The following is a 17500-nucleotide window of genomic DNA, read 5'->3' as shown; positions in this document are numbered from 1 at the left end:
GTCTTTGTGTTTGGTGTTGTGCTCTTAAACTGTGCACCTGCACTTTGTTTATGTCTGCCTCTCCTCCCTCTCTGAATAAACAACACCAGCCTTATGAAATTTGAAAAAAGTACTTTGAAACGTGTTCAGAAAGTGGCATTGTGAGTTTGTGGCCAGCAGAGGGGAGCAGGCTTTGTCACCAGAAACCATAGCCAGAAACACAGCGACTCAACTAAAAGACAGCAGATGGAGTGACATGGAGTGACATGATGTGACCAGATTCATTATTCTGCGTGTCTAGTATTTGATCTTTACTATTAAAGAACAAGGAATGGCCAAGGATATGCAGATAAAGGACATGAAGATAATAACAATAGTGATATTTTGCTGTTAAATAACCATTATGTCAGGAGAAAAAAAGTTAAACCTATATTACCTGCAGGTAAAAGTAGGCACCTACAGTCATACACACGCTTTTGTTCTGTTGTTTGGCATCACTTCAGTATAAGACGGCGCAGGCCTAAGAGTCTAGTATTTTTCATGTTTTTTATCCACCCTTCCTGGTACAAGGTGGCATGCTGGGTACCGCTACGTACCAGCTGCACCAACATTAGCTAACTCTCTCTCCGAAAAGAATGGCACAGAATGACGCAATAATGACGAGAGGCTTGCAGTGCACAGCCCGGACCATTAAGCCGGTTTGCACAACTCAAGTTAATGAGTGACTTTGCTTTCTTTCTGAACACCTGATTAATAGTAAGGGTATTGTTCTCCATGAATAGAATGAAGTGAGAATAAGAGTTGATGTGTATTAGTTTGCTTGTTCAACATTTCACTACATCTGTGAGTAACATTCGTGACAACGAAAATTGTATTTTCTCAAAATGTGGCTTTAAATGTGCTTTCTCAGGTACAGAGAAAGATATAGTAATAAAAAAAACCACTTCATGCAGCTGTCAGTCTCGTATTAGTTGACTGCAAACCATCTTGTTAAGGTTTCAGCAATGAAACAGTAGTATGATTAATAAATAGTATTTTTCACACCTATGTGAACCAACGTCTTGGTGACAGCAGTAGTTGCAAAGTAAAACAAGCTGTGTGAAATGTCGTCACTTACTTAATATGTCATAAGCTATGAATAAATAGTTATTTAATATAATGTTTGAGGTATATTTTTAGTTTTAAATACTTTAATGCTATTAAAGTCCTAGTCATCCTTAAACGTAATAAATGAATATCCTAGTCAACCATCGCAGATATGATGACGGATGACATCTAAAATATACTAGATTACCACTTCACTAATGTTTTACAGCAGCGATTACACAGCACAGTGACTAGTGTTTGGACAATTGCAAACAGAATGGAATGAGGCAATGCTATCTCATGAATGAAATGTCTGGGTAACATCTGTATAATCTGTTATTAGTCATCCTGACACAAGCACTCACTCATACTAAATTAAGATTTTACACCAAAATCTTAGTAAGATCCTGTATAAAATTGGGAAATTTGACAGATTTAGGATTATGTGAAGGGCCACATGTGCTTCTGCGTTCATTTAGATACACCCCCCCACACACACAGACACATAAGAACAACAACTATTTTCTCTGTCAAAACCTGCGTGTTGTCTCAGGCAGACGAGACCCTGGGTTTTGCTCCAAACGACAGTGCTGGAGAAAATGAGCAAAAATTAACCGAGCGATTCCGGAGACTTTCCAAAGTAAAGACAACCCGCTGTGTTCAACACTTCGACAATTCAACACTGTTTTAGGATCTAATGTCGTCATCGTGCTTAGCTTCTCACTCTACCCTGTTATTCTAAATGACCGAGTGGAGGAAAGAAAAACATGTGAGAATGTCTTTTTCCCGCCTGCATGTGTCTCTAAGTTCTTCTGGCTGTATGTGTAAGAGTTAATGTGAAGGTTATATGCCTTTGCATATGTACTGGTCATCACAGTATACACTAGAACGTACAGCATATTCATATTGTGTTTATCTACATAGTTAACACAAAGATTAACCTGTAAAAAACTGAGAATTTCAAGATTATTTAAACTTTTGCTTATTATAAAACAGTGAAAGTTTCCTTCTAGAGACAATTATTTGCTTATGAGGGCTTCATACTCTTTGTTTGCCTCTGACAAAGACACACTGAGGTGAAATGTAGTCCTGATACGAAATAAAAGTAATCATTTAAAAGGCAAAGTTGTCAACCAGTTCCCTCCTTGATTGAGGTATACAGTACGGCTCATGAACTGTAAGGAGTTAACCGAAATAAGAATTTGTACAGCCAAGGCTTTTAGGCCATGTTGTGTATCTGATTATGGAAAATAGCAATCACAACAGCCACGGGAACCTGATTAATAGGTCACAACCTCCTGCTTGAGTCACAGAAATGTTAAGCAGCACAAGGGATTGAGATTTAAAGTGATGTAGAAAGGAGAAATGAGAGAAAAGCGTCAGTAATCTGTGACTAACAAAGGTCTGGTATTGGACGGCCAACATTTATACGCTGAGAGGCACAACAAATATAACATTTTACATTTTGTATATATCATACAGAATATGACAGAGCTAAAATAAGATGAGCCATGTTTCATGACTTATTCATAAATGTCAGCCAAGCAGCAAGAGCTGGGAATGCGGAAAAGGGTATGTCTACATAATTAAATACATCTAATTGCCAATGCAAACAGCATTTGACAAATGTCATCATATTCCACTGTAACAAAGAGCAGTGTCATTGTCTGCTCCTGCCCTGAGGCCCTAACTGATGAGACTGTTCATCTGGCCAACGATGAACGATGGCGTTTCACAAGACACACAGTGAAAGAGAGGAGGAGGAGGGGGGGAGTTGGACAGGCGTTACCTGGGCTTCACCACAGAGGACTGATGGCCAAAGTGAGGGTTTTTTAATTAATGTTTAAAGCAAGTCTGCTAAGAGAAACCTCCTGCAATAAAGGATAGCATTGTGGCGGAGATGCGTGAGGAGACTGTGGGGAGGTTATTCAGGCAAACAAGAGGGTCCATTGAGAATGCTTGGTTGGAGTGGCTGAGGTCTGAAACCAATGACCAAGTAATAACAGCCCAAATCCCAGGGACAATATTTGTTGAGTTCCACTCTCTTCAAAGATGGATGACTTTGCCGATGTACTTCCTTGGGAGCCTGCGCACCTTTCATCCCAGCCCCGCAGATTAATTTATTAACTAATTAACAGATGTTGGTAATGAGTTATGAACAAATGATAAGGTATCAGGCTTCTAATCAAACCTGACATTTAATTTGCTGCCCTGCTCCCTCGTTATCAATTACCGTGTTCATTGAAGATAATTGACAACGGTTTGCACTGGGACGCAGGAGGCTTGTCTTTAACAGCTTCTTAAAAAAGCCCAGCGCTGCTGTCGTGTTTCTAGGGGCAACACCGACCATATGTTTAATATTAGATGGAATCTGTTCCACTGGAGTGCTCCGAAAGCTGGGTAAATTGGATTAAATTGGCTAATGGCATGTTTAAAACCTACATAAAATGAACGTGAATGGAAGATATTACAGCACCCAGGCCCAAGACATGTGGTGTTACGCTCTCTCTCCCGTGTTTTTGCTCCGTGTGTAAACTTGGGGTTTCTGTCAAAGTCAAATAATGATGACAGAAAACCGCATACTGTTGGTCAATGCTGTTATTAGAAACCACAGGTTTGATATCCCTTTCATTACAATGTGGGACTATAAACATATGTGCCAAAGTACCAACATACCTTAACACATCATTGTATATAACCAATTATTTAAAAAAACACAGTTAGCTGTAATAAAATAAAATATGAATTAGAATTTTCACAATTAAAGTATACTGTTTTTATCACTGCACTTAATAAATCTTGTTGTTTGCGCCTGAATGCACACAGATATATAAAACACTAAATTAAATGTAGATATTTTTGTGCAAAACCTTAAGGACCCAAATCACAATAAATAACCAAGTTATCGTACTAATACCTTGTATTTTATCATTATGTAGACAGCTCATGTGTTTTGACTTTTAGAAAAAGTGGTTTTGTCCAGACCTTCTGTGTTTTCCACGCAATAATTCACTGCATTTCCGTTGTATACTCTAAGGGGGGCAGCAGCATTGTCACTGTTAAATATAAAAAAATTGACTCATTAACTAACAGTTCATAGGCTAAGAGGAAAAATATGTTTTTTTTGGTGCACTTTCTAGTTGAACTGACCCTTTAATATACAATGATCCTCTTCTTTTCAATGTAACTAGATCTGAGTAGGTAAAACTGAGAAGGCCTGCAGTTTTTTCCATTAAGTGGCTTTAAGAAGTACTCTCAGCTCAAGGCCATGCTCATCAGAGCATGGTCCTGATTTGATTAATAAAAGACATGATAATGACACCATTTAAGTAAAGGGCTTCACTCGTACTTTACAATAATCAACACGGTAGGGGTCCAAGTTAACTCGGTTAGGACCACGTGTCTCAAAATAAATGATGAACAGGTGAATTCATGAAGGATTAATGCTTCCTGTGTTATGGTTAGTTAAAGCTTACTTTCTCTGACTTTAACCAACACTCATAATTGAATGAAAGAACATGACTGTCACCGTGAGAACACTGGAAAGCACATTAGTCAAATCGAGCAGGATACAACTTTATCTCTCTTTATCTCGCTCCCTTTCTCAGTCTCATACTATCCATTTACTTGCTGTGACTACTGTCTCCTGGCAGTCCCAGGGAGTTTCTGCCCTATCAGATCGGTACCAGTCACCTTAAGGACCAAACATCAAGATAAAGAACACCTTTCTGTAGAAGTCAAACAGATCAGACAAGTTGCAAGCTGCACCTTGAATGCCCTATAGGGATATCTTAATAACTTGGCCATCCGCCCTCTTCAGGGAGAACACAAAAGGCAAGCAAACACTTTAGGAGTCAAGAGGTGGGTCAGGACAGATAAGTGTCAGGGTGTGCCAGGACTTCTTCTAAAGTTTGGATACAAGGACATAAGCAAAGTTCAGCGATTAGGTTGAGAACAAAAGAAGCACAGCGTCACGAGAAAAGCGAGCTGCAAAGGCGGAGATTGAGTGCCTGACAGAGGGTGATGGAGATGCATGATGCCATGGCCGGATGGGTATCTGTCACGTAGGACCTTGGCGGCATGAGAGTGCCCGCCAGACGTCTTAGCCTATCATTAAGTCAATAACTGGGCAAACAGAAGAGCTAGCATACTTTTTCGGCTCTTTCCATAAATCACTGGGTGAATGATACTGATAGGGAAAAACACCCCACAAAAAGTCAATAGAAAAAGAATGGGGGACAGAGAAAACGAAGTTTGCCTGGTAACAAAGTCAGCCCAAGGTCCGCTGCTGCAAAGAGACAAATATGGCTGCAGGGCTGACATGGACTATGATTCATTGGTTTTGTGTGTGAAAGCATTTACGTTGACCTCATCCAATGAGTCTACGTCAATGCACATCCACAAAATCAAAATGCTCAATGTTTCCTTCCTCCTTTTCATGCCTCAGAATATACCCTGAAGGTATAATGCTGTGTAACGTTTATATTTCATACATTTTAATTTTTGAAATAAAAAATGTAACCACCGGTAACTCTTCCACTTGGACAAGTAAATTACTTGTATTAAAATGTTTCAAAGTTGGTGAGGTTGTGATGAAGCTCTTGGAGTGTGTTGAACTTAAAAGCTAGAACTTTATGAGATAACAAACAAACAAGGAACAACTAAAGATAGTGAGAGAAGACAAAGCTAATGTGCGCTGCTGGAGTTTCAAAAGCCATGATTCAGAGGTGTGAGGACACACCCAGTGGTCACAGGTAAGGACAAGTGAGAGTAAACACCATTAATATATCTTAGAGAGGGCTCGTTCAAACCGTTTGTTTGCTTGACGTACGTTCTGGAGATGGATATAACTGACTTTATTTTATCTCGTTATTCCTAAGAAGATTGAGATCAATGTCGTTACTGTGGGAAAGATGTGATGCTGCGCATAGATACAAGCTGTAAATCTGCTCTTATTACCGTGAGCTGTTTCCACAGAACACTTCCGCAGATGTGTTGCCCTCTCCCCTGCCATCTGAACACCCGAGGGAGTTAGATCAGTGAGTCCATTCAATGCCAGTCAGTGAGAGACCTCTAGCCATTGTATGGTGACATGTCTCTATCAATAGGGAAGTCAGGCCAATCTACCGGCCAGATAATAGCAGCAGTCAGTCTGACAGCAGATCCCCACACGTGACTCTCTGAGGGCCTTGCCTCACTCCGCTTGCTCAGGCCTTCCTATCCTGAGGGGTTGGCAGCTCTGCACACACACAACCAGAGAGACACACACACATACGGGAGACCTGGGGCCCCGGCGTTCTATCATGTTGTGCTAAAGGGAGAGCATAATGGTTTTTAAATGGATGACTCGGTGCTGGCCCAGAGAGGGAGTCTGAGACAGAAGAGAATGGCCATGGCCCGCAGCAAAGCAGCTCTTAGATTGAGCTGTCCGTCTCGCTGAAATGAGTCTGAGTTAACACCTCTTCCAGTCCCAAGCGCCCCGGGACAGACAATAGTAGGCTTCCTCTCTGCCTTCCTCTTTCTTCTTTCCCTTACCGCTACTCTTTCACTCTCTCTTTCTATCGCTCTCTCCGTTTCTCCCCGCCAATCCACAGTTCCACTCAGAGCTCCAGAAAGCCCTACAACGTCCGCCATGTGATTGTTGGAGCTGTTCTGGCTTCGTTGGTAGACCACGGTGCTCGCAAAGCCGAGATGATGAGTTATTGCAGTAGTAAAAAATCCACACAAATGCAGTCATTGTAATTAAACTTGTTTTGGAGAGGAGTATAATTCTGCAGATGGCACATATCACTGTTGATCAGAAACAACTCTGTAACTGAAAACAAGGATTATAAGGCAACGTTACATTATAGTCCTCGGATTTTAAGATGATTCGATCAACTTCAAATGATGTGGTCTGGTCCTCAAGAATAAATCAAGGCTGTTTATGTTTGAGGAGCATTTTGAAATGAAAAGGTTTTCACATAGCATTGGCAATACAGTATAGAACTATTTATAATGAAGAGGAAGCACAGTTACACTAATCACTCTGATAACTGAATTCAGCACTTAATCCAATTTGTCTTGTAAGAGGCCTTGGTATGATATGATCACATTCACACCGCAGAGATTTCACATGACTTCACTTATTATCTCTCATAACACATCCCCCTGTTCTGGCAGGGGACTGGTGTAAAACACACATTCACAGAATTTCCATGAAGAGTATACGACTCCTCCAGCGTTTCTAACATAACACTGTGTGAAATATGTGTTTTGCACCCTCTTTTCCTGCTCTATCCATCCCCATTAATACTTGTTTCTCTCTGGTTTCTTTCAACATCTTTCTTCACTCAGACATACTTCTGTCGCTCCCTCGCCTGTCTATTTGTCTAAGACCAGAGGCAGTAGATGAGTTGAGGGGTAGAAGGTGAAAGGGGGTGTACGGGACTCCTAGGGGAGTCTGTTGATGACTATCAACAGGCTGACTGTTATGACTATCTGTGATAAGAGTCTGGGAGAGGAGAGCCCCAGAAGCCTTCCAGCCCCAAACCAGACAGGATATCTTAAAAAAATAATAGAGCCTAACCAAGAGTGAGTCCTCCGAAGACCATTAAGGAGTAGGAGGAAAAAAAAGACGGATCAATGTCCCCCTTTTGACATGTTTAGAGGTAGAGACAAGGGAATGCACCTTTCAGGGTAACTAGAATGACCTCAGGCTAACAGCAACTGAAAGAGATCTATCACAATCAAATCAAAAATGCTTCCAAAGGTTTCCAAAATGTGACCAAAATGTGGTAGAATCTGGACTGTGTCCATGTACATTCTGTAGTGTACTTTACCAGGTTGTTTATTAAACTTCAAACTCGTAAAGCAGCCAAAATACATCTTAAAAGTGCAACAATATGGCAAGTCCCTCCTCTTTAAGGGTGGTGTGTATAAGCAATCTGTGTGAATGTATCTCTTTAGAGCTGAAGGTGGCCTTTTTTCCTTCAAGCCAGAGAGCTAGAGCTTAGCTGATGAATATGCATTAGTCGGGGTGTCTGGGGAGAAAAGAGGAAGGAGGAGGAAAACTGAGAGAAAACATGAGAGCTACAGGGAGAGTGTAGCTTTTGGAAGGCTGCCCTTTGCACCCCGAAAGGCTAGCCATAATATGAACTTTAAAAAGGAAAATGTGCAACCTGGCACACGGCCATATAGCGTGTGCCTGTGTGCTTTAATCGCGTGCATGCTTCTACAACTGTTGGAAGAAAAACAGGGTGAAAAGAATAAATGAAGGCTTGGTGTAAAACACCAGGAGTCCTCACACTGAACCTATTAGGGGTTTTTATAAAATATTTTCAATGAGGGATTACTTTATGAGCTCTTCCAAGGATATAATAACTAGAATATATACCACAATAATTGCAGCCTGTATACTTTTTTTTCTCCACAAAACTGTGAAAACGTATGCCAGATGCACTGCAATTATCAAGTGTAAATAAACATTTAATTATAAACTCATACAATATATTCTAACCCAATTCTGCATGTTTAACTTATTGACAAACACAAGGTTGTTCTGCATTTAAATAATAGTTAATTATGCTCCTTTGATAGTAGTTCTACTCAGTCTGTCTGAAGGTTTATTTCACAGATCAGCAGCAGACATTCTTGAGTGCGTGAGAGTGTTTTTACCCATGACGTTTGCTCTTCCACAAGTTAATTCATGTATTGCATCACTTCATGTTGTCTAACATAATAACATTGACATATTTGCTAAGAATGTATCAATTTTGTTATGTCTTCCAAATGCATAATTTCCAGAAAATCATTGCATTACCTGTTGGTCCCTTCTCAAATTGTACAAACTTGAATACTGTGTCTAATTCAAGCACATCATGCCCTTTCCAACATGGCCTTGTCAACATCTCTATTCCTTGTTATAAACAAATGTAATATCAGAAGATGTAAATGACCAACCCCCAAAACAGTAAATAGTCAAGGAGTCAGTGAAATGAAAAGCAGGCCAGTATATTTCATCTCTGATTGGGCACATGAGAAAGAAGAGAAAGGGGGAGACAGAGTGAGAGAGACTGGGATCGGGAGTTTTTTCTCCTAATGAGCTTACTGAAGCAACTTCAATATCCTCTAATGTCATGTTGAAATGAAAATTAATAGTTCAATATGCCGCCACCGCATCAGGCCATGCTTCTACCATTTCCATATCGGGTGGCGTGACCAAATGAGTGTGCTCGCTCGGACCGACGCCCAGAAAAGCTGATACCTCCACTAATCAGCCAGATTTTTCCATCTGACATCGCTGTGCTGCTGGAATTCAGTGTGTTTTGTATGTGTGTATGTCTGCGTGTGTGTGCAGGATCAAAAGATGAGATCCAATCACACAAGGGGATGCAAATGGAACGGGCGTCTTTGCTGATGACGAGATGAGCGGTGGATAAAGACTGATGGCTGGAAATATGGATGAATGAAGAGCGGCTTGGTCACTCACTTACCATCTTCAGTGTTCATCTCATACTTTAATGTGCATTTGTGTCACAAGCCATGAAAGTAATCAAAGTGTTATGTTGTAAAACAATTATTTGATGGAAAGAGCTCTTCATTTGACAGCAGGAAGTCCACACAAGCTGAAAACCCACCTTTCAACTGCACCTTGACCAATACAATCAATAACAATTCAATTTAAAGGGGACCTATTATGCAAAATCCACTTGTTCATGTCGTTTATACATAAACACGTGTCCCCTCTGTGTAAAGAGATTCTGAACATTTCAGGAAAAAAGATTTGCTCACTTTTTGTCTTGATCCATTTATATAAAAACCTGTCTGAAAATTAGCTGACCAGATTTTGGCCACTTCATTATGTCATAACGATTTGTTGGCTTGTGTAAACATTAGCCAATAACCAACCAAGGTAACACCCCCCGCCCCCCCACCTTATCACCTGAATCTCCTCCTAGAGCACCATTGTGTTTTATTTAACCAAATATCTCTCAGAGGGGCGTGGGGAGTGGCCCCTTATTTTCATCTAAAGTAAAAGACAGAGAATCAGCACTTTTGAAACAGGGCTGAAAACAGAGGGGTTTATGGGATTATGGGATGCTACAATGGGTGATATGTTTGGTATTTCAAGCCAAACACTTCAGAGACATGTTTTGTATATATCTTAAACCTATAATATATTGATAAAAAACAGTATAATAGGGGACCTTTAAACATGTCTAATGTCTGTATGTAGCACTTAAAAATGTTTGGTATTTTTTGGGGGTATGTATCTTCCAGGATTCTTGCTGTTCTGCCTTTGTGTCCTTAGGGTTGATTGGGCTTATAAGTAAGTAAGTCGCATTGGACAAAAGTGTCAGATAAATGTAATACAATTGAATGTAACCCAAAACAAAGTGTAAAGAAGCCTGGCTGGTTCCTACCTCCCATCCGAAGGAGCCGTCTTTGCCCGTGGCGTCGTGATGCAGCGTGCTGTGCAGACCGAACCTCTCTCCAGCACCAATGCCGGTCTTGGCCCAAACGCCCAGGCCGGCTCCGGGCACAGAGGACTCCCGCAGCTCCAAGTCGCCGGGAATGGGAATGTCATCAGGAATGTAGACAGGCGCCTCGTACGGCGAGCCCTCCTTGGGTGTGGTGAAGTCCTGGTCATTGCTGCTGCTGTTGCTGTTGTTGTGAATGTGGTGGTGGTGGTGGCTGGTGTAGATGTGGGGGTGCAGCAGGTGGTTGTGGTTGTTGTTTGGATGGGAAGGAGTGGGTGAGGGCAGGGGGGACATGTTGATGACGCCATCTTCTGCGTCATCTTCTGGGCTGTCGGCACCGCCTATGGCCGCTAAACCCGGGAGGTCGGCCTCTGTGTCGTACATGCTGTCCACCGGCTCACTGTCATCTATGAGACAAAACACAGAGACAAAGACAAGGGTTACTAGGCAGTCAGAGGAAGTTGATACAACATATAATTTCTTAGGTGTGACCCAGAGGATATTAAACGTAATATTCAAAGGCTAAGACATGTCTCCATTCTAAGCAGAAGCTGCGCATCCACTGACTTCTGGACCTTACTTTTTTTTATCTTTTTAGAGCACTTCAATCTCAAAACCTCTAAACTGTTAGAAAACCACAATGTGTGCAAAGAGAGAGCTTCTGGGTTCTCAAAAAAAGTATACCTATCCATCTAAAGGACTTTATCTACAAGATTTCACTGATTTTCCAGAGGCTGTGCGAGAAGAGCCAGACAGACGTTCAAAAGAGAGTTTAGGGTTAGACAAGTAGTTGATAGGAAAGTTCTCAGCACAATCATAGTCACTGCTTTCTGCCAGTACTCATCTTACAAATAATCATAGTGTCTATCACTGAGCCTCGTCACCTAGCATTATTGTCACTTCCAGAGATTGACAATATGATTGTGCATGCGCTCAAGGATGCGTGTGTGTGTGTGTGTGTGTGTGTGTGTGTGTGTGTGTGTGTGTGTGTGTGTGTGTGTGTGTGTGTGTGTGTGTGTGTGTGTGCGTGCGTGCGTGCGTGTGAATGTGCATACTAAAAAAAAAGGTTTCTCTAAATGTGAGAATTGTTTGTGGACAACATTTGAAAATGTGCATGCATGTCAGATTTAATACCAAATTAAAATAAAATATTCAATATCTTAATTTGCGGAATTTTCATTTAATTCATTTTATTTCACTTAAGAAGCTTCAAACTTCTATAGGTGTAACAAGCACATTTCTTCAGTACCAAAAAGGAATAAAGATTCGAGACCCAGTCTGTACTTTTTGTGTGTGTGTGTGTGTGTGTGTGTGTGTGTGTGTGTGTGTGTGTGTGTGTGTGTGTGTGTGTGTGTGTTAGCCTCAGCTCGTCTATGTGTGTCTCCTTCTTTTCTTCTGTGGACAGATCCTGGTGTCTTTAGTCAAAGCACCACAGCAGTTTTACTATCTAAACACAGGGACTGGCAATCAGAGGGCTAACTAGGCCCAACATTACAGCAGGAGTGGTTTCAATCAGGCTTTCTCTCTCTGCTAGCCTCCATCTAGCTGCTGCCAAGCCTGCCACCGCTTCCCACAATTTAGCTGGAGCTGCAACATGACATTTAGAAAATGTGCTTGTTAGTGTTGAAAGTTTATTAGGTCACAATGAAAGTTTGTGGGTTGAGTTTTAAAGCAACAGATATGCATCATTAATAAATTGAATTAAAACAACAATTTATATGTTTTATTTCTCTTTAGGAATACTCATTTCTAAACTGTTTTAGGTGAGGCTGGGAAACTGCAGATTGTGAATTGTAGAAAGATGAGATGGTGAATAAGCCCTGACTGAAATTGTACAAGAGCCTATCTACAGTGCATCCGTTTTTTGTTCTTTGATACATATTTGGGTTTCTGCCCGGTGACAGAAGACTGTGAAAGTTGTTAAATCAACTGACATGTATGTTTTAAATGTGAAACTATGAAAGCATGCGACAAGGGCTTTTCAGTGCCTGGCAAACCTGCAGCATATCCATACAGGTCCGGGAAACTTATCATATAAAGTCGGGCAATAAAATCCAGCCTTTTATGACTGATTCTGCGTCATCCAGTGATTTTGACTGGAAAAGAAACCAGTCACTAATGATCACTGATTCATAGGGGCTCAGAGAAGGCGTGCAATTAAGCATTGGAACAAGTGAGCCAGCAGTAGCTTCCACTTTTCACAGATCAATTACAGTTTTATAACTCAGCCCTATCTGCTGCTCCCTCTGCACAATCAAAAGTGTTTTCAGGCCGTTAAACACTCGTTTTTCACTCATTCCCTTTTTTACTCCCCCACTCTCACTGGCACTTGACCCATTGAGAGCAATTTTGACAAGCAGAAAAAGGAAAAATCTATTAAATACCGTTTGGCTTTAAGAAAACGTACAGATCGCTACGTCAAATCATCGAGTAACAAGGAAACGAGTGAAAGAACCCTCTTCATTTTAATGAACAAAAGATCTATTGTGAGACATACGAAGCAGTGAAGTGAGGCAGCAATGGTAAACACAGTGTGAAATTAAACAAATTCAGCTTTCAGTTGTAGCTTAGTTAATTCATAAAAAAGTTGCCTGGGAGGTTTTTAGATTTACTCGCCACTAGAGACAAGCACACACACACACACGCACACACACTTGTATTTGCACTCCTCTGCTTGAGCACTTCTCTCTCTCTCTCTCTCTCTCTCTCTCTCTCTCTCTCTCTCTCTCTCTCTCCGCACTTCTTAAAACAAGATGACCATGTTTGACCAGTGCCCAAAAAAAGTTGCAGATGAGAAAAGTAAGCAGGAAAATAATGAAAGGGGCCGGGAAGAGGAAGAAGAGGAGGAGGCGAAGAGTCTAAAAACTGACGACTGAGCTGCTTTTAAACAGCTGTATGTTAGCTCTGGGTCTCAGTAGACCCAGAAAGAGATGTTAGGTTCGTCTCCCTGAGGGCTTCTTAAAAAACACCCGGGCCAGATAGTGCCTTCCTCTCCCTGGCTCCTTATGTTGTTCTTTCTCTCTCTGTTCCTCTCGCCATCTCTTTCTCTTTTACGGGGAGCTATTTATCCTGATTACATCAGGGGTCAATCATTAATTCGCACCTTGGGGGTCCCGGTGCTGGCTGCGGCTACAATGGGCTGCTTGTTCAGCGGCTGTTATTCCAGTGGAAAACTACGCTGCTCTGCCTGAGAGTCGGGCCCAGGCCACATGAAGGCATCCCATTTATTTGATAAATTGTAAATGCGTGCCATAAACGGGGCTCTTTGCTTTGTAGCATGGCTTGCAATAACAAAGATTTCAGGGCACGTATGAACAAAGATGCCAGCTATCACACAAACACACATCTGTTTGCAACTGCAGGAGCTGTTACTGCACTATAAACACATGTGCAAGAGATCAGATGGTGTTGTAGGTAAAGATGATATCTCATAATTACTGCATGTCACAGTGAAATTACAAGATGTGTCATAGATATGACATTTATACATAGACACTCACTTCTAAAATACACATTTAACAATGTCTAATAAATCAAAAGATAATCACAGAACACAAGGCATTTAAAAATGTTTGACTACAATTATTTCAAGAAAATATGAAATGCCGATAACATGGTAATCAGCGTTGCCATGGCAGAATAACTTGACACGGTGCTGAAAATCAGCGCTTTAATCGGAGGGCCTTACAACGGGCAAATTGTTCTGTGGTCGTGTTTAATCAGAGCACTCTAGACTTAAATGCAGAAAGATAGAGATCTGGAGTCATTTTCTGCCGTCTGCCTGGACGCACACAAACACATGTGCCTTGTGGCATATAGACTGAGCTGTATTCTCCAAGTAGTCTGGGTGGAAAGGAATTCTGGGAAAGGAACGTTTAAATGCTGCGTCAACTAAGGTCAAACTCTCGCAGAGTAGCAGTCATGTATTCATTGAGAAAAATAAATCTATAATAAGACTTTAAATAAAGATGCATTTTACAGGGATGCACATAGTATCCAGCAGTTCAGACCGCAGGCTAGAATAGATGCCAACAATAGCCTGAGCGTTTAGTACCAGCTTTGCAAGAGAGCACAGTGGAGCCATGGCTGTGGCTATGATAACAAAACAAAAAAAAGCTGGACATAGGACGTGTGTGCCAATGATGGCCATCATAAAGCACACATGTCCTCTTTTCCTCACTGCCTTCCCCCTCCAACGCACACAGAGACTGTATCTTTGTCTGGCCGTAAATTGATCTGGTTCAATTTAAAGGGAAAGGCAGCTGATGAAAAGACAGTGTCCAGGGAAAAGGCAAAAATATGCAAAATTCTGCACCGGCTCCAAATATGGGGAGGAAGGACTGTCTGGTGAAAGAAAGAAATGGGGTGCAGAGGGAGAATGTGTGGACCATGACAGATATGAAAAATGGGTAGCTGCTTGAGCAATAAATGACCAAACATTTTGATGTGGGAGCTGTGGGCATCCGTGTGTGTGTGTGTGTGTGTGTGTGTGTGTGTGTGTGTGTGTGTGTGTGTGTGCTATTAAAACCCTAAGCTAAATCTGCTGTTTGTGCCGCTATATTGCATCAATATGGTCCCACTTAGCTGCATCATTGGGACACAGAGTGATATTGGTACCTGTTCCTCTGTATTAAGCAGGCCTTTGATGATTCTGTCTGCACACGAAAGAGAGCCCAAAACACCTCTGCTTTAATACAGTGGGGGCGGGGGAGGGGGGAAGCTGTAAAAATCAAACGAGTGAAAATCAAAGTGAGTGAGGGAGCGAAGTGAAAAACTGTACAATGGTGTATTTTTCCAGAGTGGTACTATATTCAAAAGGACATGTAAATGGAAGAATGTGACAAGGTAGCCTAAGAAGACTGTTGGTGTGTGTGTGTGTGTGTGTGTGTGTGTGTGTGTGTGTGTGTGTGTGTGTGTGTGTGTGTGTGTGTGTGTGTGTGTGTGTGTGTGTGTGTGTGTGTTTGCATGGTTGCGAGTAGTGAGTGAGCAATGGGGGCACGGTTAGCTACAATACTAGCAAGCCTCTCAGAGCAAGAACGCCACACTTCCTCTCGTAAAAGCACCAGCGATAATTTTCAAGCTACACAAAAAACCACGACACGGCTTCTTTAGAGCAGGTAAAGAAGAATCACAGAGGCAGAAAAAAAAACATAGAAAAAAGAAAGAAAGGGCCAAAGAAAAGGAGTTGTTTTGTTCCCTAACAACGTTGCACATGCACTGCTGCTGTGCATAGTAATTACACAATACACATCATACTGTATGTTAAACGTATTGCTGCATTAAGTGGAGTTGAAGCTTATACTGCACGTGTCATCATGTGTAGTAAAACTGTGTTTATTACTTTAAGTGCTATCATTATCAAAACTAGAATGAAAACAAAACATATTTTTACCTGTGGACATCCACAGCATATAAACGTGTACCAAGGTTCAGTCTTCAGTGTGTGTGTGCGTGTGTGTGTGCGTGTGTGTGTGCGTGTGTGTGTGTGTGTGGTGTGTGTGTGATTTGCCTTTGCTATATTTGACTGGTATGAGTTATCAGTGAATACAACCTGCTAGGGGGAGCTGTCCCTAGCCTGTTCTCTTTCTCTGTGCTTCAGTTTAAATCTCCCTCACTTCCTTTCTTTATAGTATTTGAACCGTAAAAAAACCATAATCCCAGCACTAGATCATTTCAACATTTCTACGTTAATACTACAGACACTTTACTGAATTTGGTCACTGCAGCTCAATATGAAACAGACTGGAGCCTTTGTGTGTTTTCATACATAAGTGTGCACTTCTGTGTTTGTGTGTACTGCCGATACAACACGGCTGATGTATTGATGTGTTATTTGTGCTGAGCAGCCTAAAGGCATTCTGTCCTCCAATAGTGTGTGTTTGTGCTTGTGCTATGATCAAGCCTCCAAGCAAATAGAAGACAGCGGGAAACCCGCAGCTGAGACCAGGTGTGTGTGTGTGTGTGTGTGTGTGTGTGTGTGTGTGTGTGTGTGTGTGTGTGTGTGTGTGTGTGTGTGTGTGTGTGTGTGTGTGTGTGTGTGTGTGGTGGCCCTGTGGTCCCAAGGGGCTCCGAGGTCCAGGCTGCTGCAGACATTTATTAACAGGGCAGATTAAAAGCACTAGAGGAAAACATGTTCACAAACATGATAAATATTAATAATAATCAATATCGAGTTACATTTACCAAAATGAGTTGCAAACATCACCCGGGGTGAGGGAGGAGGGAGGGGGGGGAAGCTGAGAAGATGGATAAAAGTGAAAGGGGCTGGATTCAACCGGAAGAGCTGAGGGGAACACGTAGGGATTGGTTGGTAAAACAAGATCATGTGAAAATAGTATGAAAAGAGTGAAATAAAATTAGATGTGATTTAACTATGGCTTATATCTATCATCGAACACGAGAAGAATTCCCAGGACAAATGTAAACTCAGCATTCTTAAGATGTCACAGCATGTGGTGCTGCAAAGTGCCCATCACATTAGTTTAATATTCTCCACCATCTTAAAGTATTCATAAATCTATTTTATAGTTTTCGTACCATTTCACTAAGGTAGATTTTTCTTTCGGAAGCTCAGATTTATGAATACATCCGTCAGACGGAGGAACAGCGAGGACAATGTGTCAATAGTCCGAGAATTGTTGAAAATCAATACAAATAATTTTGACCATAATTAAATTTGAAGACAGTTTGAAAACATAAAGTCGAACCCTGAAATAAGTGGCAAAGAAAAGTGTCTGTTGCGAAAATGTTCATAAACATAAATAAGAACAGATAAAGATAACACTATAGGGAAAGCTATTGCAATAATAAGTGTGTGTGTGTGTGTGTGTGTGTGTGTGTGTGTGTGTGTGTGTGTGTGTGTGTGTGTGTGTGTGTGTGTGTGTGTGTGTGTGTGTTCGTGTTCGTGTTCGTGTTCGTGTTCGTTCTGGCTCAAGCTTGTCTCACACTTTGGACCTTTCAATTGGACATTTAAA

General features: G+C 41.4%; 1 protein-coding gene across 1 annotated transcript in view; it reads right to left on the bottom strand.

Annotated features, from left to right (window-relative positions):
• LOC104967691 (PR domain zinc finger protein 16-like) overlaps window positions 1–17500 on the bottom strand; it is a 99594-nt gene that overhangs the window by 31653 nt on the left and 50441 nt on the right. Inside the window, exon 2 of the mRNA XM_010797204.1 lies at window positions 10470–10933. Coding sequence (XP_010795506.1) covers window positions 10470–10933 — 464 coding nt within the window. The remainder of the gene's footprint in view (window positions 1–10469; window positions 10934–17500) is intronic.

Source organism: Notothenia coriiceps, unplaced genomic scaffold (genome assembly GCF_000735185.1).
Source record: "Notothenia coriiceps isolate Sejong01 unplaced genomic scaffold, NC01 NC01_scaffold00037527, whole genome shotgun sequence".
In the NCBI taxonomy this organism is placed as follows: domain Eukaryota; kingdom Metazoa; phylum Chordata; class Actinopteri; order Perciformes; family Nototheniidae; genus Notothenia; species Notothenia coriiceps.
The sequence above is the reverse complement of the archived record's forward strand: the minus strand, read 5'-3'. Positions and strand labels throughout refer to the sequence as shown.